At 43.5% G+C, this 24,085-nt stretch overlaps 1 protein-coding gene across 1 annotated transcript in view; it reads right to left on the bottom strand.

Moving 5' to 3' along the window:
* LOC137536634 (alpha-2-macroglobulin-like) overlaps positions 1-21,911 on the bottom strand; it is a 143,179-nt gene extending 121,268 nt beyond the window's left edge. Inside the window, exons 1-3 of the mRNA XM_068258884.1 lie at positions 21,807-21,911; positions 13,932-14,118; positions 9,839-9,998 (exon numbers count right to left, since the gene is read on the bottom strand). Coding sequence (XP_068114985.1) covers positions 9,839-9,998; positions 13,932-14,118; positions 21,807-21,874 — 415 coding nt within the window. The 5' untranslated portion in view covers positions 21,875-21,911. The remainder of the gene's footprint in view (positions 1-9,838; positions 9,999-13,931; positions 14,119-21,806) is intronic.
* Between the last annotated feature and the right edge of the window lie 2,174 nt (positions 21,912-24,085).

Below are 24,085 nucleotides of genomic sequence, written 5' to 3'. Positions count from 1 at the left end.
TAATGTAATGTTTTATAAGTCATAAATCATTAAATAATGTGCATGAAATCGGCAATTGTAAAAAACCGTTAATCTTCCGTTTAAATAGTGAAACGTATAATAACTTTTAAAAAGAAATTACTAAGTAACCCTCCCTGTACCTACCCCTAACCCCTAGACCCCCCCTGTTGGTGCCTAAACCTAAGACCCCCCTGTTGGTGCCTAAACCTAAGACCCCCCTGTTGGTGCCTAACCCTAAGACCCCCCTGTTGGTGCCTAAACCTAAGACCCCCCTGTTGGTGCCTAACCCCTAGACCCCCTGTTGGTAGGCCTAAACCTAAGACCCCCTGTTGGTGCTAAACCTAAGACCCCCCTGTTGGTGCCTAAACCTAAGACACCCCTGTTGGTGCCTAAACCTAAGACCCCCCTGTTGGTGCCTAAACCTAAGACCCCCCTGTTGGTGCCTAAACCTAAGACCCCCCTGTTGGTGCCTAAACCTAAGACCCTCCTTAGAGATCACTGTATTGTGTGTAGAATAATGTTTTAAAAACAGTAAGGGATAAAATATAGTACAATTTACGTTACGTACTGATCGCTTTGTTTCGTGAATAATAATGTTTTACAAACACTAAGGGATAACTTTTAAAATAATGTTTTATTGAAATAGGAAACGTAAATCATCACAAGCAGTTATAAAAAATGAAAAATCTTCGGGCGCCGTTGGTAAACGTTATTATTCTCGGGCGCCCTTTTTTCCTGTTCGGCGCCCAGTAAACGATAATTATAATGGGAGTGAATGGCGGCACCCGATTTGTCCACTAGCCTCCTGCTCCCTTTTTTACTGTTTCCTCATCTATTAGTACCATTTAACTTCAGTGCTGATCGTAATGGAAAAAGCTACGCTTACGGATCATTACGCGTAATTTTACGCTATTACGCATTACGAAATTACGCTTACGGCATAGACATTCAATTTCGGTACATGTCTGTAATTACGCATTGCCCTTACGCAATTACGTCACTGCAGTATGATCAGCATAAAACAAAAATACTTCAGGATTATTTACCTGTAAATAGTGGTTATTTATTTTTTGGGATAGGTGGAAAGAAAACTTTGCAAAAAAACTTGAAAAACCTTCATAAACTTTAAGCGATAAAGTTAAACAGTGCTGGGCCGAAATTACGCATTAGCGTAATTACGCATCGTAATTCACTACAAATGCACCGTAAGCGTTACGTGTAAGGTTACGGTATTACGCGTAATTAATTACGCGTAGACCCGTGGGTTACGTTTTACGCGTAACAAATTACGCGTAAGACAGTAAACTCCCATTGAAATTACACAGTCTGCCGTAATCGCGTAATATTACGCTCCCGTATAATATAAAAAAGCCGCCGACTTTAAGGGTTAATAGCAAAGCCCCCTTAAGTGCTAAGAGCCTCAAATTTGGAGAATATATTAAGGAGATCAGAAGGAATAAGAGGAAAAAAATTTTTTTCAAAAAGACTTTATAGTTTTTGAGAAAATCGATGTTAAAGTTTCAAAGGAAAAATAGATACATTTAAAAACCCGCCGACTTTAACGGTTAATAGCAAAGCCTGCTTAAAATTTAGAAACACCAAATTTACAGGGTATATTAAGGGGATCAGTGGGAATAAGAGGAAAACATTTTTTTTCAAAAAGACCTTATAGTTTTTGAGAAAATCGATTTTTAAGTTTCAAGGGCAAAAATGTCTTTTAAATGCGGAAAATGTCAGTTTTTTTTGCACAGGTAACAATAGTGTTTTATTTTCATAGATTCCCCCAAGTGGGAAGAGTTTTACTTACTTCGTTCTGAGTGTGGGAAATATTTAAAAAAAAACGACATGGGGTCCCCCCTCCCAGACCTCTTTAACCCCTTGTCCCCCATGCAGACCCATTGGTCTGCTAAGGACCAATGGGGCTCCTTGGAGCCCAAATACAAAGATGCTAAGAGAGCTCTGAGCTATATAGCTCAGAGCTCTGTCGGGTCCGTGCGGGACGCTAAGTCCCCGCCGCCTCCCGCTGTCCTCCCCGCCTCTTCCACATGTCACCCACATGTCACCCACATGTGGGTGACATGTGGGTGACAGATGTGGGCGGGGCTGACAGCGGGAGGCGGCGGGGACTTAGCGTCCCGCACTGACCCGACAGAGCTCTGAGCTATATAGCTCAGAGCTCTCTTAGCATCTTTGTATTTGGGCTCCAAGGAGCCCCATTGGTCCTTAGCAGACCAATGGGGTTCCTTCTGATTTAAAGGAACCCCATTGGTCTGCTAAGGACCAATGGGGCTCCTTGGAGCCCAAATACAAAGATGCTTAGGGAGCTCTGAGCTATATAGCTCAGAGCTCTGTCGGGTCAGCGCAGACGCGGCGGTGGCGGCGAGTGACGTCGGGTGCGGTGGTGTTACAAAGTAACAAAGTTGTTACATTGTAATAACTTTGTTACATTGTAACTGATTAGTATATTTCCGAGGATATTGCGTGGGAACTGGCTTTTAAAGGGACAGGTAAGTATTAATGGTTAATTAAGAATATTAAAGGACTTTTTTCGTGGTTATGTTTTTTGTTCAATTAAAATACTTTTTCAAAGTGTCTGTGTGTTTATTTACTTTTAACTCTTAAAGGAAATGGGTAAGGGGTACAAGTACCTCTATACTCATTTCTCCTGGGAGGGGGGGTGGGCATCTGGGGGACCCCTTTTTAAAGGGGACTCCCAGATGCCACCATGAACCTCCCCCCCAGGAAATCGCGGCCTCCACCTCCACCGCCCATCGGAGGTGGAGAAGAGCCCCTTGTCCTTGGATTGGACAAGGGCTCGGAGGGGGAGGGGAAAGCTTGGCTGCCCCTCCCCTTCCGAGACCCCCCAATCCATGGACCATGCGGGCTGGTATGGTCAGGGTGCGGAGCCCCACGCGGCCGGTGCTCCGCATTCTGGCTATCCCAGTCTGCATGGGGGACAAGGGGTTAAAGAGGTCTGGGAGGGGGGACCCCACGTCGTTTTTTTTTTAATATTTCCCACACTCAGAACGAAGTAAGTAAAACTCTTCCCACTTGGGGGAATCTATGAAAATAAAACACTATTGTTACCTGTGCAAAAAAAACTGACATTTTCCGCATTTAAAAGACATTTTTGCCCTTGAAACTTAAAAATCGATTTTCTCAAAAACTATAAGGTCTTTTTGAAAAAAAATTTTTTCCTCTTATTCCCACTGATCCCCTTAATATACCCTGTAAATTTGGTGTTTCTAAATTTTAAGCAGGCTTTGCTATTAACCGTTAAAGTCGGCGGGTTTTTAAATGTATCTATTTTTCCTTTGAAACTTTAACATCGATTTTCTCAAAAACTATAAAGTCTTTTTGAAAAAAATTTTTTTCCTCTTATTCCTTCTGATCTCCTTAATATATTCTCCAAATTTGAGGCTCTTAGCACTTAAGGGGGCTTTGCTATTAACCCTTAAAGTCGGCGGCTTTTTTATATTATACGGGAGCGTAATATTACGCGATTACGGCAGACTGTGTAATTTCAATGGGAGTTTACTGTCTTACGCGTAATTTGTTACGCGTAAAACGTAACCCACGGGTCTACGCGTAATTAATTACGCGTAATACCGTAACCTTACACGTAACGCTTACGGTGCATTTGTAGTGAATTACGATGCGTAATTACGCTAATGCGTAATTTCGGCCCAGCACTGTTTAACTTTATCGCTTAAAGTTTATGAAGGTTTTTCAAGTTTTTTTGCAAAGTTTTCTTTCCACCTATCCCAAAAAATAAATAACCACTATTTACAGGTAAATAATCCTGAAGTATTTTTGTTTTATGCTGATCATACTGCAGTGACGTACCTACCACAAGGCTACAGGTGCTCACAGCACCGGGTGTAGCCATGGCTTGGGGAGTCGCAGTGGTGCTCAGCCACTGTGTTCTTCCATCTGGGACTTTTTTTCATAGTTTGGGCAACATTCGGGAAAATAGCAGAAGGCAGTGCAGGGGACTGTACTACTTCCTGCACTAGATGTAGCACCCCGCCCCCTTCCTGTTCCGTGCGCAATGTGTCTCCTCACTCGCCTGCAGTGAGTGAATGTGCAAAGCAGCAGGGTGAGTAGAGAGAATGATTGCTGTGCTGCAGCCGGGACATTAGCAGGGAAAGGTAGCAGGATGTGTTTAGTGCTTCAAAAGTTTCCTGTCATTAGTAGCAGGGCCGGCCTTAGGTTTCACAGCGCCCTGAGCGTAACCAGATTTTGGTGCCCCCCCCCACATTTATCCTCTTCGCGTGTGAGCACACACACACATAATGGGGGGGAGGGGGGGGGCAGATCCCTCCTTTGGTGTATATAGGCTTAGGCTACTAGTCTTGCAGTCGCAGATCCCTTTTAGTGTATTTAGGCAGCAGATCCTCCCCGACCCCCCCCCCCCCCCCCATTAGTGTATCTACTCTAGCAGCATAAGCATATTCCCCCCTTTAGCGTAGGGAGGTTGGGGAGCCTTACTTCTTGCTGGTCAGTCTTCTCTTCTTACTGTCTGCAGAGCAGTCTGCAGACTTAGTGTCAGTGTAGGTGACAGGATCCTGGGAGCAGGAGAGGACTCGTCGTCACTCAGGACATGCTGCACGCTTCTCTGCAGCAGCCTGAGGCTCAGCGCGCCTCCGTCCATCCTGATTCTGACATATAGCTATAAGTCCCCCCAGTATAGGTAGCCAGGCATAGGTTACCCAGTAAAGGTAGCCAGCTATAGATCCCCCCCCAGTATACAGTAGGTTAGCCAGGTAGGTGCCCACAGTATAGGTAGCCAGTATACTTGCCCCAGTATAGGTTAGGTAGGCATTTGTCCCAGCTATAGGTTAGATAGGTAGGTGCCCCCAGTACAGGTTAGATAGGTAGGTGCCCCCAGTGTATAGGTTAGATAGGTAGGTACCTGCAATATAGGTTAGATAGGTAACTGCCCCAGTATAGGTTAGATAGGTAGGTACCCGCAATATAGGTTAGATAGGTAGCTGCCCCAGTATAGATTAGATAGGTAGCTGCCCCAGTATAGATTAGGTAGGTAGGTAGGTGTCCCCAGTATTGGCTAGATAGGTAGCTGCCCCCAGTATAGATTAGATAGGTAGCTGCCCCCAGTATAGGTTAGATAGGTAGGTACCCGCAATAAAGGTTAGATAGGTAGCTGCCCCCCAGTATAGGTTAGATAGGTAGCTGCCCCCAGTATAGGTTAGATAGGTAGGTGCCCCCAGTATAGATTAGATAGGTAGGTGCCCCCAGTATAGATTAGATAGGTAGCTGCCCCCAGTATAGGTTAGATAGATAGGTGCCCCCAGTATAGATTAGATAGGTAGCTGCCCCCAGTATAGGTTAGATAGATAGGTGCCCCCAGTATAGATTAGATAGGTAGCTGCCCCCAGTATAGATTAGATAGGTAGCTGCCCCCAGTATTGGCTAGATAGGTAGCTGCCCCCAGTAAAGATTCGATAGGTAGCTGCCCCCCAGTATAGGTTAGATAGGTATCTGCCCCCAGTATAGGTTAGATAGGTAGCTGCCCCCAGTATAGATTAGATAGGTAGCTGCCCCCAGTATAGGTTAGATAGGTAAATGCCCCCAGTATAAGTTGGATAGGTAGCTGCCCCCAGTATAGGTTAGATAGGTAGCTGCCCCCAGTATAGGTTAGATAGGTAAATGCCCCCAGTATAAGTTGGATAGGTAGCTGCCCCCAGTATAGGTTAGATAGGTAGCTGCCCCCAGTATAGGTTAGATAGGTAGCTGCCCCCCCAGTATAGATTAGATAGGTAGCTGCTCCCCAGTATAGATTAGATAGGTAGCTGCCCCCAGTATAGGTTAGATAGGTAGCTTCCCCCAGTATAGGTTAGATAGTTAGCTGCCCCCAGTATAGATTAGAGTAGGTAGGTAGGTAGGTAGGTGCCCCCCAGTATAGGTTAGATAGGTAGCTGCCCCCCAGTATAGATTAGATAGGTAGCTGCCCCCCAGTATAGATAGGTAGCTGCCCCCCCCCAGTATAGGTTAGATAGGTAGTTGCCCCCCAAGTATAGGTTAGATAGGTAGCTGCCCCCAGTATAGATTAGATAGGTAGCTGCCCCCCAGTATAGGTTAGATAGTTGCCCCCCAGTATAGGTTAGATAGTTAGCTGCCCCCAGTATAGATTAGAGTAGGTAGGTAGGTAGGCAGGTGCCCCCCCCTCATACTGGAGGGGGGAGCCGCGGGGAGGGCAGCCCGACCTCTCCCTCCCTTCCTCTCCGGGCCGCCCTCCGTGCTCCCCCCTCCGATGCAGACTCGGCAAGTTATGCACAGAGAACTCACCTTCCTGGTTCCGATCGCCGGCGCCTCTCACTTCCCGCTGTTCGCCTCTTCTACATAGCCGCTGATGCACACTAAACTTCCTGCTTCGCAGGAAGTTTAGTGTGTATCAGTAACTAATGTAGAAGAGGCGAACAGCGGGAAGTGAGAGGCGCCGGCGATCGGAACCAGGAAGGTGAGTTCTCTGTGCATAACTTGCCGAGTCTGCATCGGAGGGGGGAGCACGGAGGGCGGCCCGGAGAGGAAGGGAGGGAGAGGTCGGGCTGCCCTCCCCGCGGCTCCCCCCTCCATCACGGCGGCCGCATGTTTGCTCCCCAGCAGCGGCACCAGGGGGCGGAGCGAAACGGACCCAGACGGGGCCGCAGCAGCCACATGCAGCCAGGTGGCAGGAGCGCCCCCTGGAAGCCGGCGCCCTGAGCGATCGCTCCGGTCGCTCAGGTCAAAGGCCGGCCCTGATTAGTAGTCTTTCCTCTTTTCAGATTTTAGTGGCCTCTTAACAGCATTTCCCTGAAAAACAGCACTGGTGATGTCTGCAGTCCTGGTGAGGGGTCTTCCTATCATTTCTCCCCTCCCTCTATCTCTCTCTATTACTTTATCCCCCCTCCTCCTATGCATACCCTTCTTTCATATGTCCCCCTTTTCTGACTGTCATATAATGTCCTACCATTGTATTATTGTGTATTTATATAGCACTGACATCTTCTGTAGCACTGTATAGAGTAAATATTTTCTTAACAGTTAGCTCCGACCACATCCTGGCGACTCCTTTTCCCCCAAAATCCCCCAAAATTTGCAGCAACACACTCAGCTCCCCATCCCGTCAACCCTCCCATTCAAAAAGAGAGTGGCGGAGAGATACTTTCTGAACTGCTCCGCCAAGGGCTACAGATGTTGTAGACTGGTGGTGTCAGAAGATTAAAAAAAGACCTAACTGCAGAGTCTTTTAAAGAGAACCCGAGGTGTATTTAAAGAATGTTATCTGCATACAGAGGCTGGATCTGCCTATACAGCCCAGCCTCTGTTGCTATCCCAAACCCCACTAAGGTTCCCCTGCACTCTGCATTCCCTCATAAATCACAGCCGTGCTGTGAGGCTGTGTTTACATCTGTAGTGTCAGTCTCAGCTGCTCCCCCGCCTCCTGCATAGCTCCAGTCCCTGCCCCGGTCCCTTCCCTCCAATCAGCAGGGAGGGAAGGGATGCAGGCGGGGACTGGAGTTCTGCAGGAGGCGGGGAGAGCAGCAGACTGACACTATAGAGATAACCACAGCCAGCTCTGACAAGCTGTTTGTCAGCAGCGTGGCTGTGATTTATGAGGGATTGCAGAGTGCAGGGGGACCTTAGGGGGGTTTGGGATAGCAACAGAGGCTGGGCTGTATAGGCAGATCCAGCCTCTGTATGCAGATAATATTCTTCAAACCCACCTCGGGTTCTCTTTAAGCATATGCAATAAAAGGCTTTTGGATAACACTGAACATCTATAGAGTCTCATTCCTGTCATTGCTGGTACACTACAAACTACAATACACTACACTACCCAGTGGTGCCTGCTTTGAATTGTAGTAATAATCAACAAACGGTTCGCCATCCCCTTCTTGCACCTCTGACACTGTGTTTGTCCTTGCAGGTTTTGGTGCAACGTATCAATTGTTACGTATAGAGTGCTAAGGGGGTAGGGCAATGTAAAACTTGCACTCATAGCTCCTTTGCTGTGCCACTGGTAGGTAGTGAAAACTGGACATATCTGTCAGGTTTTGGAATAGTCCATCTCCTCATGGCGGATTCTCAGTTATTACTTTTTTCCACAAAAACACTTACTGATTGTCAATTATTTAGTCAAACTGCAAAAATTCTATGCAAATGAGTAGGGGAGCTGGCTGACATATTTGTGAATATGGCAGTGTGAACATCAGACAGTGCACTCTATGCACTGTCTGCTGTTGTGCGTGTCGGCCTCCTGCAAGCGTTTCCAAAACGCGGCTGGAAACGCGTGCAGTGTGAACGGGCCCTCACATGCTTTTGTAAAGGATAAAGTCAATACTGAGAATCTCCCACAGGGAGATGGACCACCCACATTTGTGAAAATAATTAAATATTTGACTTTGAAATTCATTTTATAATTCTTTACGGTTTTCCACAGTATTTTGCGGTTTCCACTGTTTTTTTTTTTTTCCCCTTGCATTTTCCCACTGTCTTTGCCACTTTTTATTTAAAAAGTGTAATTCACTGTGGCATTTGCGGATGTTGTGTAAGCCCATACATATACCAGTTGATATATTTGTGATCAAAATGTCAGGGCCCGTTCAGATCACAAATGCGGATGGCCATGCGTGCGGAACGCAACGCGTATGAACGCACGCCAACAGCGTTTCTGTGCGTTGCGTGGCTGATCCCATCAATCAATGAAAAGTGAATGAGACAGCCGTGCGTTTTTGCAAAATCTGCGTGCAGCATGCGTTCCCGGACCGCACAGGTCCAGAACGCATGCATTGTGAACATCAGACAGTGCACTCTATGCACTGTCTGCTGTTGTGCGTGTCGGCCTCCTGCACATGTTTCCAAAACACGGCTGGAAACGCGTGCAGTGTGAACGGGCCCTCACAGTTTTAACAAAATGTACAATGTCTTTTCACACAAAAAAAAATGCCATTAAGAATCATTCTATAATGCTTTACATTTTCATTGCGGTTTCATTTGCATTTACATTTTTATTGTAGTTTCATTTGCCTTTGAAAATCATTCTATAATTCTTAAATTTTTCTGCATTTTTTTATGATTTTCCACTGTTTTGATACATTTTTCTGCTGTTTTTGACATTTTTTATTTAAAACCGTAATTCACTGTCACATTTGTGGACGTCACATACACCCATACATAACCCGATTGATATATTTGTGAATGAAAAGTCATGGTTTCCGCAAGATGTTCGATTCTGTGAAAAATTGCGGTTTCAGTGGTGTTTGTTTTTCATTGACTATATTGCAAAAATACAATGTATTTATATTAAAAAAAATATATATTTTTGAAGCAAGAAGTAGTTTGGTGAAAATTTGCGAACAAATAATACTTAGCCACTCCCAGTGCTAGTTCCATTTCTATCTCCTTTTATAAAGTCTTAAAGGGGAACTGAAGTAAGAGGTATACGGAGGCTGCCATATTTATTTCCGTTTAATCAATACCAGTTGCCTGGCAGCCCTGCTGGTCTATTTCTCTGCAGTTGTATCTGAATAACACCAGAAACAAGCATGCAGCTAGTCTTGTCAGATCTGACAATTAGGTCAGAAACACCTGATCTGCTGCATGCTTGTTTAGGGTCTAGTACAAAAACTATTGGAGGAAGAGGATCAGCAGGGCTGCCAGGCAACTAGTATTGCGTAAAAGGAAAGAAACATGGCAGCCTCCATATACCTCTCTCTTCAGTTCCCCTTTAAAGCACTGGATAAACTTGAACCATCATAGACACATTCCTCTTTAAAGAATAATCAGCAAGGGACAGAAACTAATTACATGAAATAGTTATTTTTGTAAGTCATACCTGTGTCGCCAGGCTTGTATACGGTTTTGTCTGTCTGGATGAGGCACACATCAAATGCTTTATCTATTATAATGTCTTGGGATTCATCAACATTTATATGTTCTCCATGTGCGGATACATGGAATGACCAGCGTGTGTTAGATGCTTCAACTGCAGGAACCTATTAAGAAACACAACAATTGTTGTTGCCATTATTTGCTTAAAGGCTTTCTGTTTCTACTTTTACTTTACTAAAAGTTGCTGATTACTGTGGCTGAAGCCACAAGTTGTAGTTACAAGCCAAAGTCAAGTCTACATCCATTCAGTGAGGGTTATCTGCTAAAAAATATAAAGGGTGAGGGCACTTTTACACTTACTGCGTGTTGAGTCACTTTGAAGGGCCACATTGGGGCCACGCCCCTCCCCGTTATGTGTTGAGTTATTTTGTGTACCACTTTGGCAAATGGGACGCAATGCCGTGCAATGTAACTCAACACGACGCATTAAGTAAAAAAAGGGTCCAGAAGAGCTGAGATGTGACACTTTTGACTTAAAATAGCCAGTTAGTTAAAGGAGTCATCAGGCAAACTAAGCCCCCCCCCTACTTACCTGGGGCTTCCTCCAGCCCATTTCAGATGGCACCTTCCATGCCGAAGCTTCACTCTCAGCTGTTCGGTCTGGGGTCCCTGCCAGTGCAGAGGGCGACCTTGAGGTCATCTCTCTACTGTGCCTGTGCGAGCGCCGCTGTCAATCAAGCCCACATTGTCCGTGGTGTACTCCGCAGGCACAGCGCCTGCGTAGTACACTGCGGACAACTGCGGAGGAAGTCTACTCTGTTGCGGCAAATCTGGATGGCTAGTGTCCTGGATAAAGTGCCTGGCCAGGCCACAGGCCCCCGAAAGCTGCTACTGCTAGCATGATGCACTGGGAGCTGCTGCCACACTTCTGCTCCCAGAAGCAGAATGGTACAGACATGTAGGAAACCTTATGCAGGGGAAAAGGGCGACAAAATGGCCCCTTTAGTTTCTAAAAGAACTTCCCAACGATATTAGAGTAGGTGGTGCTCCTGAATGTCCCCGATACCTTCTCATAAAACAGAAGAGTCAACTGTGAAATGCATCGTTATAGGATACAATCTTAGCTATAGGTTATTGCACAATCTTCTGTTATAAATATGGTGACACAAACCTACCAGTCATAGTAGAGAGTAGCTAAACAGAAATGTTAAATGAAAGTGTTGGTTGGCTATAATAGCTGTAAGTCCCTAAGATAAAAGGCATCTGGATGCCACTGGATTTACACTGAACAGTGGCTAAAAAAAAATGGACAGAACCACTATTGCGAAAAATTTAAAAACTCAAAATACATGAACACATGTATACATGAACACATATAAATAAAAAGTACATTTCTCCCAGGGTAAAATGTGCTATAAATTACTTATCTCCTATGTTGCTGTCACTTACAGCAGGCAGAAGAAATCTGACAGACCTGACAGGTTTTGGACTAGCCCATCTCCTCATAGGGGATTCTTAGGGTTTTTTTTTTATTTTCAAAAGCACTTAGCGAGCAGGGGTTTATCAATTCAACTGCCAGAATAGTATGCAAACAGTTGGGGGGCTGTATCTTTGTATAGAACGTTTTCAGAAATTGCTTTTGCAAAGAATAAATGAAATACAGAAAATCCCCCCATGAAGAGATGGACTAGTCAAAAACATGCCAGTTCATTCAGATTTGTATTACCTACTGTAAGTTACAGAAACATAGAAGAAAAGTAATGTATGGCTCAAAAAGAAACATACTGGACTTCTTCTTTGTATGGGTTTACATGTATTTTATATTTGACTATTCTTTGTAAAAGTGGTCCTTTAACCATTTATGCCTCCAGGACGTAGTACCTACGTCCAGGAGTCCACCTGCGTGTCCGCGCGCTCCCGCGGCCGATCGCGCGCGTGCACGCGCACTCCCGGCCGTGGATTCGGTAGCCCAGGAATCAATGTATCGGGCTATGGTGCCCGATCACTGATTCCTCTCCCCCGCTGAAAAAGCGAAAACTTCTCTCGGAAACTACGCTTTTTTTGAAGCTATGTCCCTCTAAGCGTACATTGTAGGCTTAGAGTGACGTCATGTAAACAAACTCAAGATTGCCATCTTGTGGCCAAAAAGTAAAACTACAAGTAAAAGTAAAAAAACATTACAATACACAAATATTTCCCCAAATAAAACACTATTTATATCCCACCCTCCCAAAAATGCCCACATAAAATGTTTCATAAAAAAAACAAAAAAAAACATTACTATAAAAAAACAAAAACAAACACATAAATATTTACCTAAGGGTCTAAACGTTTTAAATATCAATGTAAAGATGAAATATTTCTCTCTATTTTTTTTTATAAGCTTGTAAATAGTGATGGATGCAAAACGGAAAAAATGCTCTTTTATTTCCAAATAAAATATTGTCGCGATACATTGTGATAGGGACATAATTTAAACGGTGAAATAACTGTGACAAATGGGCAAATACAATACGTGGGTTTTAATTATGGAGGCACGTTTTATTTCAAAACTATAATGGCCGAAAACTGACAAATAATGAATTTTTTCATTTTTTTTCTTATTCTTACTGTTAAAATGCATTTACAGTAAGGTAGCTCTTAGCAAAATGTACCCCCCCAAAGAAAGCCTAATTGGTGGCGGAAAAAACAAGATATAGATCAGTTCATTGTGATAAGTAATGATAAAGTTATAGGCTAATGAATGGGAGGTGAACATTGCTCGGATGCATAAAGTGAAAACGACTGAAGGCTGAACTGGTTAAAATTAACTTTATAAGCCTAAGACGAGGCAGCCTAGTGATATAAAGCATGCATCTGGAACTAAAGCAAACTTGCTTCCATTTTAATATTCTGGTGTATGAAACATTGCACAAGGCCAAAGACACTCCCACTTTTAGACAGGATATGCTGAAGAAACTGGGCTCAGTCCAATTCAATTTTTCTCCAAAGTTTTCTCCTAGGTGACATTTTATTATTTACAGTACTCCCCCCCCCCCCCTACTTTTTTGGTACTTTTTCAATTGTAGACTGCTGAAAGGTTATTTAAATAAAGGATGAAAGTCTAAAATTATCTCCTAGGAAAAATAAGTGAATTGGATCAGGCCCACAGTGTCCAATCCATACAAGACTTTGAACTATGTCTTCTTACATTATAAAATACTTTGGTTTTAAAACAGATTGGGCCAAAGACAGTTTCGTTTTTCTCCTAAGATTTTTTTGTCTTATAAACAAAATGCCCTTTAACCTCCTTAGTGGTATGCCCGACACTGTGTCGGGCATACCGCTCAGTGGGCCAGATTTATCAAGAGTGTCTGAGACAAAATATTAGTAGGTTTTTAGAAATCCGTGCAGAACTGTCTCAGACATCCTCAGAAATCACTACATAGTGCAGATTCCTTCTTAAACTGTTAGGACTAGAAGGAGCCAGGAAGGTCTCTCAGGCAGTGCAGTGTGTGAGGGGAATTGCTGTTGCTGAGGTAACCAACACACCTGCTGTCAGCAAGCTCTGAGTGAGAGGGGAGGAGCCCTTCACAAATCACATCTAGCCTGCACTATCTGGAGAACTGCTAATGAGCACTTCTTAATCTGCAGCAGTTAAGGAATGGATTTGCACTTTTCTTAACTGAAGTGTAGCTCTAGAAATCCACGCTAAACTGCTGCTATTACATAGGCTTTGGGAAGTTTCTTACTATCATGCAGAACTGTTCTTCTGCTGGTTAGAACAGTTTTAGAAGAAAAAACTGTCGGTAATGCATTGATAAATCTGGCCCTGTGGCCCCAGGAGTCACCACTTAATGAAATAATTTACCTAAGTAACTGTAAAGCCTCTAGCTAGCACTAGGTTAGCTAGTTAGAGTGTCGGGCACCCCCGGATCCCCCGCGATCTCCTGCGACATTTTTAATTGCAAAGTGGTGAAACATTATTTAAAAAATAAGTTGAAAAATTATCTCCTAGGAGAAAAAGAATTGCATTTGGGCCCTATTTTTTTACTATTTACTTCTGACCTCAGATTGTTATTAGTTTACATACTCTCTATGTAGACATTTCTACTCACCTTGAAAGGAAAGCAGTTTGTATAATCATGGCCGTCTACACTCTGCTCAGCAACCACTTGGACATGGTCATCTTTTCTCAGCTCAAATTTTAATTTAACTGGTTCATGAAGGTCATCATGGAAGGTTACACAGGCTTTCTCCTCGGATCCCTCCTGAATACGTCCAGGAACTGTGATCACATAGTGTCTGTGTAAACAGAGTAAGATCAATATTATTATTATCACTGACATAGTCCATGGATCTGGTTGGTACAGTTGTCTTTTTAAAAGATAGTCTTTTTTAGTAACAGTGAGTCAGTTAAACCAAATGCCTAGTCAAATGAGTAAGCTGGACCTTTGTTTTTCTTTCAAATCTCCTGATGACTACAATGATTACCTTCCTAACTTACCTACATAATCTGTTCATAGTATTTAAACAGAACCCGAGCTGAAGCTTGGGTTTAGTAACACATACTTACCTAAAGAGAGGGAAGCCTCTGTATCCTTCAAAGGCTGCCCACGTTGTCCTCTGGTCACTGCCCGGGACACTCCAGCTGATCGGGGCCACAATCTTCTTCTGGCACAAAAAAATGGCCATGCTGCAGCAACACAAGCACGCCCATGCCTGCCCAGTAGCAGAATACTGCTTGTGCACGAGGGGCTCAGGCTTACCGCACAGACGTGGCCATACTCATGCAGGTGCAGTACAGCCATGAACATGCTTGAATAGTAGTGCAGCCCTGGTCATATTATTGACAAGCCCTTGTTGGTAATCTTTGGAGGGTTCGAGAGGGGCAATGGGCAGGGGCGTAACAATAGGAAATGCGAGTCATGCAGCCGGGGGGCCCAAAGCCGCTCTGGGGCCTATGCAGGGCTGTTTGGGAGGGGGGGAGGGGTTGCAGCATGAGGAGAGAGCATTGGAAATTGGCAGGTAGGGGGCACGGTCCCCCCTCCTTCACCTCGGGCTCTCCTTTCAGCGTGCTCCCCTCCAGCATCAATTACAGTGCGAGCAGTGGCGGACAGCGGGCAGCAACACATTCCTTCATCCAGAGGTTCCGCTCTCTCAGTGTCTGACACTACTTCCTGTTTACACAGGAAGTGGCGCGAGGCTCTTAGAGGTCGGAGAATTCTAGATGAAGGTATGTGTTGCTGCTCGCTGTCTGCTGCTGTTCGCACTGTAATTGATGCTGGAGGAGAGCACACTGAGAGGAGAGCCCGAGGTGAGGGGGGGGGGGGGACATCCCCCCTCCCCACCAATGTCCAATGCTCTCCCCTCATGCTGCAACCTCTCCACCCCCTCTGAGAGGGCACCGGGGAAAGGGGGGGCACTCAGTTTTTTTAAGGGGCCCCGGGGAATTCTAGTCACGCCCCTGGCAACGAAGGAACCAAGAAACCAAGGAAACAAGTCTCATTAGGATCCAGAGGCTTCCCTCTTCTTAGGCAAGTATAGGATTTTGTACTTGAACTTTGGCTTGGGTACACTTTACAATTTGTTGGTCTTCAAACTATACTCTTTGGTCTTCAAACTATACTACAGTGCGTGGTACACAATGAAAATCCTGACTATGTGAGGCTAGATTTGTTGTGCTATATTCAAATATGAACATCAAAATGTGTGTGCGCAGGAAGCACATGTAAAATTGTAATGAAATTTGCACAGATTACATAACATGCGCTAAGCACAAAACGCGTGCACTGGTAGTGTGACATGGGTTAAACAAATAGGGTAATGTGTCATACAGACAAATCACAAGTTGTGAGTGCAATCTGAGCCTCACATATTTGCATAGCATCCATTAAAATATAACTGCGCTATTTGCGCATGTGAATTCTGACAATATTTCTTTAATCCCTAACTGTTTCTCTATTTTCCCAACACATAACCTTAAAGAGGAACTCCAGCCTAAACAAACATACTGTCATTAAGTTACATCAGTTATGTTAATTAAAATAGATAGATAATATAATCTCTTACCCACCCTGTTTTAAAAGAACAGGCAAATGTTTGATTTCACGATGGCAGACATCTTTTTGGTTGAAAGGAGGTGACAGGGAGCATGAGACACAGTTCCAACTGTCCTGTGTGCTGTTCACCTCTCCCAGTTGCTAGGCAACGTTAATAACATAGGAAATCCCATCATGCTCTGCACAGCATCAGGGAAAAAAAGCCCGGGCAGTTTTCTTTGATGGGTGGAGCTTAGATAAAAATGCAGCTAAAAATGATGCTTTGGTAAGAAAAACAAAGTTCTGATGCTGTGAAACTGTTAAAGAAACACCAAGCCTTTTCAGTGCTGCTGAGTAGATTTTTAGTCCGGAGGTTCACTTTAAGTTCTCTCCTCAGCATCAATCCATTTCTGGTTCCTAACATTTACCTCCTTTTTAATAGTCATGATCGTAATCAGCTAATTATGATTATGCAAAATTTTGTGTACATGTTTGCAATAACACCTACACATAATTACATAATAACACCTAACCTAATTTTGCATATGTGAAATTTCAGCTCACCACTGCTCTTTAACCACTTCACCACTGAGGGGTTTTACCCCCTGAGCACCAGAGCAATTTTCACCTTTCAGCGCTCCTTCCATTCATTTGTCTATAACTTTATCATTACTTATCACAATGAAATGAACTATATCTTGTTTTTTGCCACCAATTAGGCTTTCTTTAGGTGGGACATTATGCCAAGAATTATTTTATTCTAAATGTGTTTTAATGGGAAAATAGGAAAAATGTGGGCAAAAAATTAATTATTTTTCAGTTTTCGGCCATTATAGTTTTTAAATAATGCATGCTACTGTAATTAAAACCCATGAAATGTATTTGCCCTTTTGTCAAAGTTATAAAACCGTTTAAATTATGTCCCTATCACAATGTTTGGCGCCAATATTTTATTTGGAAATAAAGGTGCATTTTTTTCAGTTTTGCGTCCATCCCTAATTACAAGCCCATAGTTTATAAAGTAACAGTGTTGTACCCTCCTGACATAAATATTTAAAAAATTCAGTCCCTAAGGTAACTATTTATGTATTTTTTTTAATTGTAAATTTTTTTTTTTACATACACAAATTACACAAAAAAAAATTGGGAGTGTAGGAGGTAATGAGTGAATTTTTTGTGTATAAGTAATTCATTTGTATGTGAAAAATGTTTAGGGTGTAATTTTACTATTTGGTCACAAGATGGCAACAGTAACTTTTTGTTTAATGCGACCTCCAAGCGTCCTTCCGGAGGCTTGGAGGAAGTACAAGGAGGCTGGTAACGTGTTTTTTTTTCACAATGATCGCGCTGCTCATCGGAGAGCAGCGGATCATTGCAGGGCTTAGATCAACGAACGGGAATGGATTTTCCCGTTCATTGATCTCCGGGCGAGCGGGTGGCGGCGTGTTTATGAGCGGCCGGTGGCGTTTTTGAGCGGGAGCACGGGCAGCGGCGGGAGCGCGGAAAGTACGGAATTCTCCGTCCCTGGGGGTTAAAGGATGGAAAAAGGGACGGAGAAATTCGTACGGGCGGGGGTAAAGTGGTTAAGATTAAACTCTTCCAGTCAAAACCCCTACCTGGCTTCCTGACTTAAATGAATGGTTCCAGTTTTAACTTCTGCATCTGTGATTGTAGGAAGTAACATTGTAGCAGGTCACATGACTGCCACAGCAAATGCATGAGAAATTATTCCTTCATTTCTAATTCCATATAAGGACTGAGGCATTTATACAGTTATAAAAGAGGCTTGAAAAACTTATGTTAGCAGTTCACAATATAAATTATTTTTGCAAATGAAATCAATTTCAATTTTAAAGCACAACTGACCTGAGAGGGACGTAGAGACTGCCATATATATTTCCTTTTAAATAATACCAGTTGCTGATCTTTCATGCATCAGTAGTGTCTGAATCACACACGTGAAACAAGCATGCGGCTAATGTAGTCAAACTCAAGTCAAACATCTGATCTGCATGCTTGTTCAGGATCAAGGACAAAGTATTACAAGCTGAGGATCAGCAGTTCAGCCAGGCAATGTGCATTGTTTAACTGCTTTAAGACCGCTCCACGCCAATTGGCATGGCCATGGTTAGCAGCCCCAGGACCACTCAATGCCAATTGGTGTGAAGTCCTGGGGCGGGGTTTTGCAGGAGATCCTGCGCGCCGATGCGCGCGCATCTCTGGTTGAATTTGATCGCCGCTAGGAGACTGCTAGATGGCGAAACCGCATCTATTTACACTGTATAGCGATGCGATCTACGGCAGCGCTCTATTGAGGACAGCCATGTGACTGCTGTCCCCCTGGGAGGCACAAGAGCGATTGGCTGTCATAGGCTGATGCCTATGACAGCCGATCACGGTGATTGGCTGGCGGAGGGAGGGAGGGATTGTTAAAAAAAAAGTGAAATTTATTTACAAGAAAACAAACAAACAAATAAAACAAATTAAAAAAATGAACAAACAGGGTGGCAGGGATCAGAGCCCACCAATAAAAAGCTTTATTGGTGGGCAGAAAAGGGGGATCACTTGTGTGCTGAGTTGTACGGCCCTGCAGCGAGCCCTTAAAGCTGCAATGGCCAAAATTGTAAAATATAGCCTGGTCACTGGGGAGGGGTAAAGCCTACGGTCCTCAAGTGGTTAGAAGGGGAAAAAAGTATGTCAGCCTCCATATCCCTCTCACTTCAGCTGTCCTTTAAAGATCAAAATTACACTTCAGGAATTTTTTCCACAGAACTGATGTTGAGTACAAAGTGCATTGTGAGATAACATTTTTAGCTTTAGTAAGTCAAGTCCTGCATAGTTCACATTTGGAGCATAGTGCAGAAATCTATTTACCTGCTCTGGCCAGCTGTCACATTCTTGTGTGAGCTCCTGTATACTTACCTTATCACGAGCCTGATGCAACAACTAGCAATACAATTGTCATGTGCAGCCAGTGCATAGCAATCTTACCATTACTAATGTCAGGAGAGCACCACCCATTAACTCATTAGAGGATGCATTTGTCATGGTTGATAACATGGCGCTAATGGGTTTTAGGGTGATCTTACTGCTAGTTGGTGCATCAGGTGTCATATGTCCAACTTAATGTACACCTGAAGAAGCATATGGAGGCTGCCATATTTATTTCCTTTTAACAATATTGATTGCCTGGCTGTCCTGCTACTCTCTTTGGCTGCAGAAGTGTCTGAATCACACACCTGAAACAAGCATGGTGCTAATCTTGTCAGGCTTGTTTAGGGTTTATGGATACATGTATAAGTTGCAGGGGATCAGCAGGAAAGTCAGTCAGGACACATAAGGACTTTTGTATTAAACACTTGAGGACTGCAGTGTTAAACACCCCTAAAGACCAGGCCATTTTTACAGAAATAGGCCACTGCAACTTTAAGGGTTAGCTGCAGGGCCGCACAACACGACACAGAAGTGACCCCCCCCCCCTTTTCTCTGCTCTCTGTTGGTGGGGTCTGATCACCTCAGGTGTGTTTATTTTTTATAAATATTTCTTTCTTTTTGTATTTAATTTCTGTATTTTTTTATATTTATTTCCCTCTACCTCCCTCCCTTCCCCATCAGCCAATTACAGCGATCGCCTGTGATAGGCTTCAGCCTATCACAGCGGATCGCTTCCCTGTGTCCCGGGGGACAGCCGTGTCACACGGATGTCCTTAGTACAGCGCTGCCTTAGATTGCAGTGCTGTACAGACTTATTAGATGGTGGTTTCGCCGTCTAATGGTCTCCGAGCGGAGCTCCATCATCAGAGGGGGGCTGCGCACGCTCCCCTGCAATCCCCATTCCAGGCCATGTATGCCAATCGGCGTGAAGTGGTCCTAGAGCTGCCACCACGTTCACGCCAATTGGCGTGGAGTGGTCGGCAAGAAGTAGAATCAGATTAACAGTGTTTTCATAACATACCACTCGGAGGCCGTCTCAAAACTTATTATTGACCATTTACCCATCCCACCCATCTTTGATCCAAAGTAGTCTCCATTGTGATAGTCACATTTCCAACCCACACAGTGGTAGTTAGGTTTTTTAGACTGATCTAAAAAAAAAAAAACTCACAAAAAACTTTTCTCATCCTGTTAAAGGATACTGCAGCCCACAGGCTGCGTAGAGATAAAACCTCCAACTGTAATGAGCAAGGGGAGCGGTGAGTATGTCCTTTTCTTTTCCTACACATTGCAGGTTTTATCGCTCTGCAGCCTGTGGGCTGCAGTATCCTTTAATCACCTTTGTAACAGTGCAAAATTGCCCATGCACCACTTTTCTGAGCTGATTGGAAATGAATCGCTCAGATGTGAACTGTCTCATAGAGAAGCATGGTGTAGCCACTTTTTTTTAAAAAAAAAACCGTCCACGCTTAAATTTGGCCAAAAACGCCTCTAGTGTGAACGAGCCCTGATTGAATGTTTGACACGGAATGTGTTGACAAGCTATTTTATAGAGAAGGTGGGTAAAGAGTAGAGTTGGTGTTCAAATTTGTGATCCTGCATAAGGAAACCTGAATTATCCTGAACACTTTAGCACCCAAGCTAGTGGACTGGGTCATGGGGACTGCACGGCGCGTTTCACATGACTCCGATGCTTCCTCCTTCCAAATCATAGGAGGTAGCATTGAAGTAACTTAAAGCTCAGCATGAGACTTCCCGTGAGCCTGTCCACTAGCTTGGGTGCTGAGGTGGTGTACATGGCACTTTGTCACTCGATCACTTTGACGCAGGGTGAGCCGAATAATGGCTCACCCTGCTAATGCTGAAATTCCAAGCGGTGTTAACTACTATTCCCCTTCCGAGTCATAGCAATTCGGAGAGAGAAGTAATTTGGGGTCCAGCAAATGCAGTGCGCGGGCCACGGGCGATAGCATTGGCGCTATAGCCACTCCAAACTCAGGTGCGTGGTGTGCGCAGAGCAGCCCTGCCTCTTCGGAAGTGTGGAGTTCTGCATAATTTAGGTTTCCAAGTGCAGGATCTCATATTTGAGCACCAATACTAATAAGAGAAATAATTAAAGAGATCAATTTTGTGACTCAATCTCTTTGTATTTTTTAAGTGTTATTATGCTGTAGTCTAGGATCCAGGACATTTCCTCTTGCTCCTGCTAGTATTTTATATTATACTTGGTTGATGCATTAAATGACACTAAAAATGCCCTGCGCAGATAGCGCACAGTAGCGAAGGTTGTAATCTGCTAATTACGGCCATGCACCCTTACGATTTGGACATTCAGTTGATTTTGTGTAATCCATTCGTGATTTTCAGTAATTTTCAGGTAATGTTGTGCTGAGTTTAGCTATTAATAGCAAAGCATGGGAACAAGATAAAAAGAAAAAAAGACCTTGTAGTTTTAAAGAAAATAGATTTTTAAAAAAATGCAAAGAAAAAATGTTTTTTAAACTCGGAAAAAACTTCAAGATCTTTTTGAAAAAAAATGTCTTTACTTGTTCTCACAATTCCTCTCAACATACCTAGTAATTTTGGTGATGATAGCACGTATGGGGGCTGCGCTATTAACAGCTAAAGTCAACACAAAATGATGTGAAAATTATACGGAATTGCAAAATTATGGTTCCTGATTACATTTAAATACAAAATAAATTATGCTCAAGCCTGACTCCGGGTTACCACTACGGTGGTTAATCTGCAGATGATTGGCCAATTTAGGCACTACCTTGCAGTATGAGGGCCGACCGATTTTGCTGTGTAGGTTTGCTCTAATACTACATGGAAATGGTAAAATTGGTCAGTTATCTGAGGATAAAAATTGGATGTGTGTAGAGGCTCAAACCCAGCATCAAAGGCAACAGCCTTAACTACTTCAATATGCATCTGAATTAAATATGACTAGACTGTATTGCTTATGTCTAATCTGGCTGGTATCTGTGCTGAGATATTAGAGAGTAATTGTCTTACGGTTCTGAGGCTGATACAAGTGCTGAGCTGCAGACCGCCAGGCAGAGGGTCACCAGGAGAAGCTGCATGTTGGATCACGCGTCACCTCCACCCGTCCTGAGAAATGTTTCCACTTTTATAATCAGAGGAGCCAGAAAGTAAGCCAATGCCAGCCATCATCTCCCTCCCTTCCTGGGGTCAAATATGGATATTGGACTTAGGGAGGCATTTTGGCAGAGGAACAGCATTTTGTCATTGACATATAACCTCTCTTATCTGCTGGCTCTGTAATTTACAGAGTTTGTTGCATGAGATAAGCTATTGCACATACCTGTCACTTGTGTGGAGAGCTACACATTTAACTCAAATGCAGCCAATGTTATATAATTAGAATTTTATGTACCATATATACTTGTGTATAAGCCTAATTTTTAACCCATTCAGGTTCCGTGGTTTTCACGAGAGAAATGTTCACCTCCCATTCATTAGCCTATAACTTTATCACTACTTATCACAATGAACTGATCTATATCTTGTTTTTTCTGCCACCAATTAGGCTTTCTTTGGGGGGTACATTTTGCTAAGAGCCACTTTACTGTAAACGCATTTTAACAGGAAGAATAAAAAAAAAATGGAAAAATTCATTATTTCTCAGTTTTCAGCCATTATAGTTTTAAAATAATACATGCCTCCATAATTAAAACTCACGTATTGTATATGCCCATATGTCCCGGTTATTACACCGTTAAAATTATGTCCCTATCACAATGTATGGCGACAATATTTTATTTGGAAATAAAGGTGCATTTTTTCCATTTTGCATCTATCACTATTAACAAGTTTAAAATAAAAAAAAATATAGAAATATTTCATCTTTACATTGATATTTAAAAAGTTTAGACCCTTAGGTAAATATTTACATGTTTTTTTTTTTTAATTGTAATGTTTTTTTTTTTTTTAATACTAAACATTTTATTTGGGTACTTTTGGGAGGGTGGGAGGTAAACCATAGATTTATAATGTAAATGTGTGTTAATTCTTTCTTTTTTTTTTTTTTCAGGTGTAGTATTACTTTTTGGCCACAAGATGGCGGCCATGAGTTTGTTTACATGACGTCACTCTAAGCGTAGCACGCGCTTACAGTGACGCATCGGGAAGGAGACGGCCAGAAAAAGCCCAGCTTCCGAGAGAAGCTGTCGCTTTTTCAGCGGGGGAGAGGAATCAGTGATCGGGCTTCATAGCCCGATACATTGATTCCTTGGCTACCGAATCCGTAGCCGGGAGTGCGCGTGCACGCGCACGATCGGCCGTGGGAGCACGCGGTAGCGCGCATGGTTCCTGGACGTAGAAACTACGTCCAGGAACCAAAATAGGTTAAACAACAAAAAAATGTCCTGAAATGTTACCACCTTGGTTAATATGTGTGTCAGTGGAGCAGAACGGATGGTGGAGCAGGTTATGTTACTGGCAGAGGAGTGTAAGGATCATGCACTAGTGATTCTGCTTTTGCCACCTGGCTTCTTGCGGTTTCCAATGGGCTCACGAGTGCTTCTGCACTCGAATTTGTAATTTAAATTAGTTTTAATTACAGAAGGTGTATGGCGGGGAATGAAAGGGTTATTTACCCATAAATCAGCGTCCTCTCTGCACTCCAAATAGGTCCATGCATCCTGTTAGTCCTGTTCCAAGCCTCGCTGCCGTCACTTCCTCATTCCGGCTTGAAGGAGGAAGTGACGGCAGCGAGGCTTGAAACGCGACTAATAGGACACATGGACCTATTTGGAGCGCAGGGAGAATGCTGATTTATGGGTAAATAACCAGGGATGGTCGTAGTCAGCCAACATCGCTACGCTGGAACTGTGCGTAGTTCTACGCAATTACGCTTCGCAAACTATGGTTTTGAAGTCAAAAAGATTCGCTACCTTTGCATTTTCGTAGACTACGTGGTAAAATACGGAAGCTTCACGTAGTGCGAAGCGTAGTGTATGCGGACGCTTATGCCCTTATGCGGAAACATTTCTGCATTAATCCGCTAAATATGCGCATGCGTGAACTAATATATGCGTACATTCCACCTTCCAATGCGGAATTGTATGCGCATGGAAGGGCAATAACATTTCTGCGCATGCGCAATTAAAAACAATGATCCGCACGCAGAAAAATAGACGCGGTTACCGAATGCGTAGTTGACTTCTCAATACATACGTCAACTATGCATATCGGGCGAAGCTTCGAATAGCGGTACTACGACTACGCGTAAATACGTAAGCATGGTTTTTAAACTTCATCTACATACTACG

Source organism: Hyperolius riggenbachi, chromosome 10, assembly GCF_040937935.1.
Source record: "Hyperolius riggenbachi isolate aHypRig1 chromosome 10, aHypRig1.pri, whole genome shotgun sequence".
Lineage (NCBI taxonomy): Eukaryota > Metazoa > Chordata > Amphibia > Anura > Hyperoliidae > Hyperolius > Hyperolius riggenbachi.
Note: the sequence above shows the minus strand (reverse complement) of the source record. Positions and strands in the feature narration are given on the sequence as shown.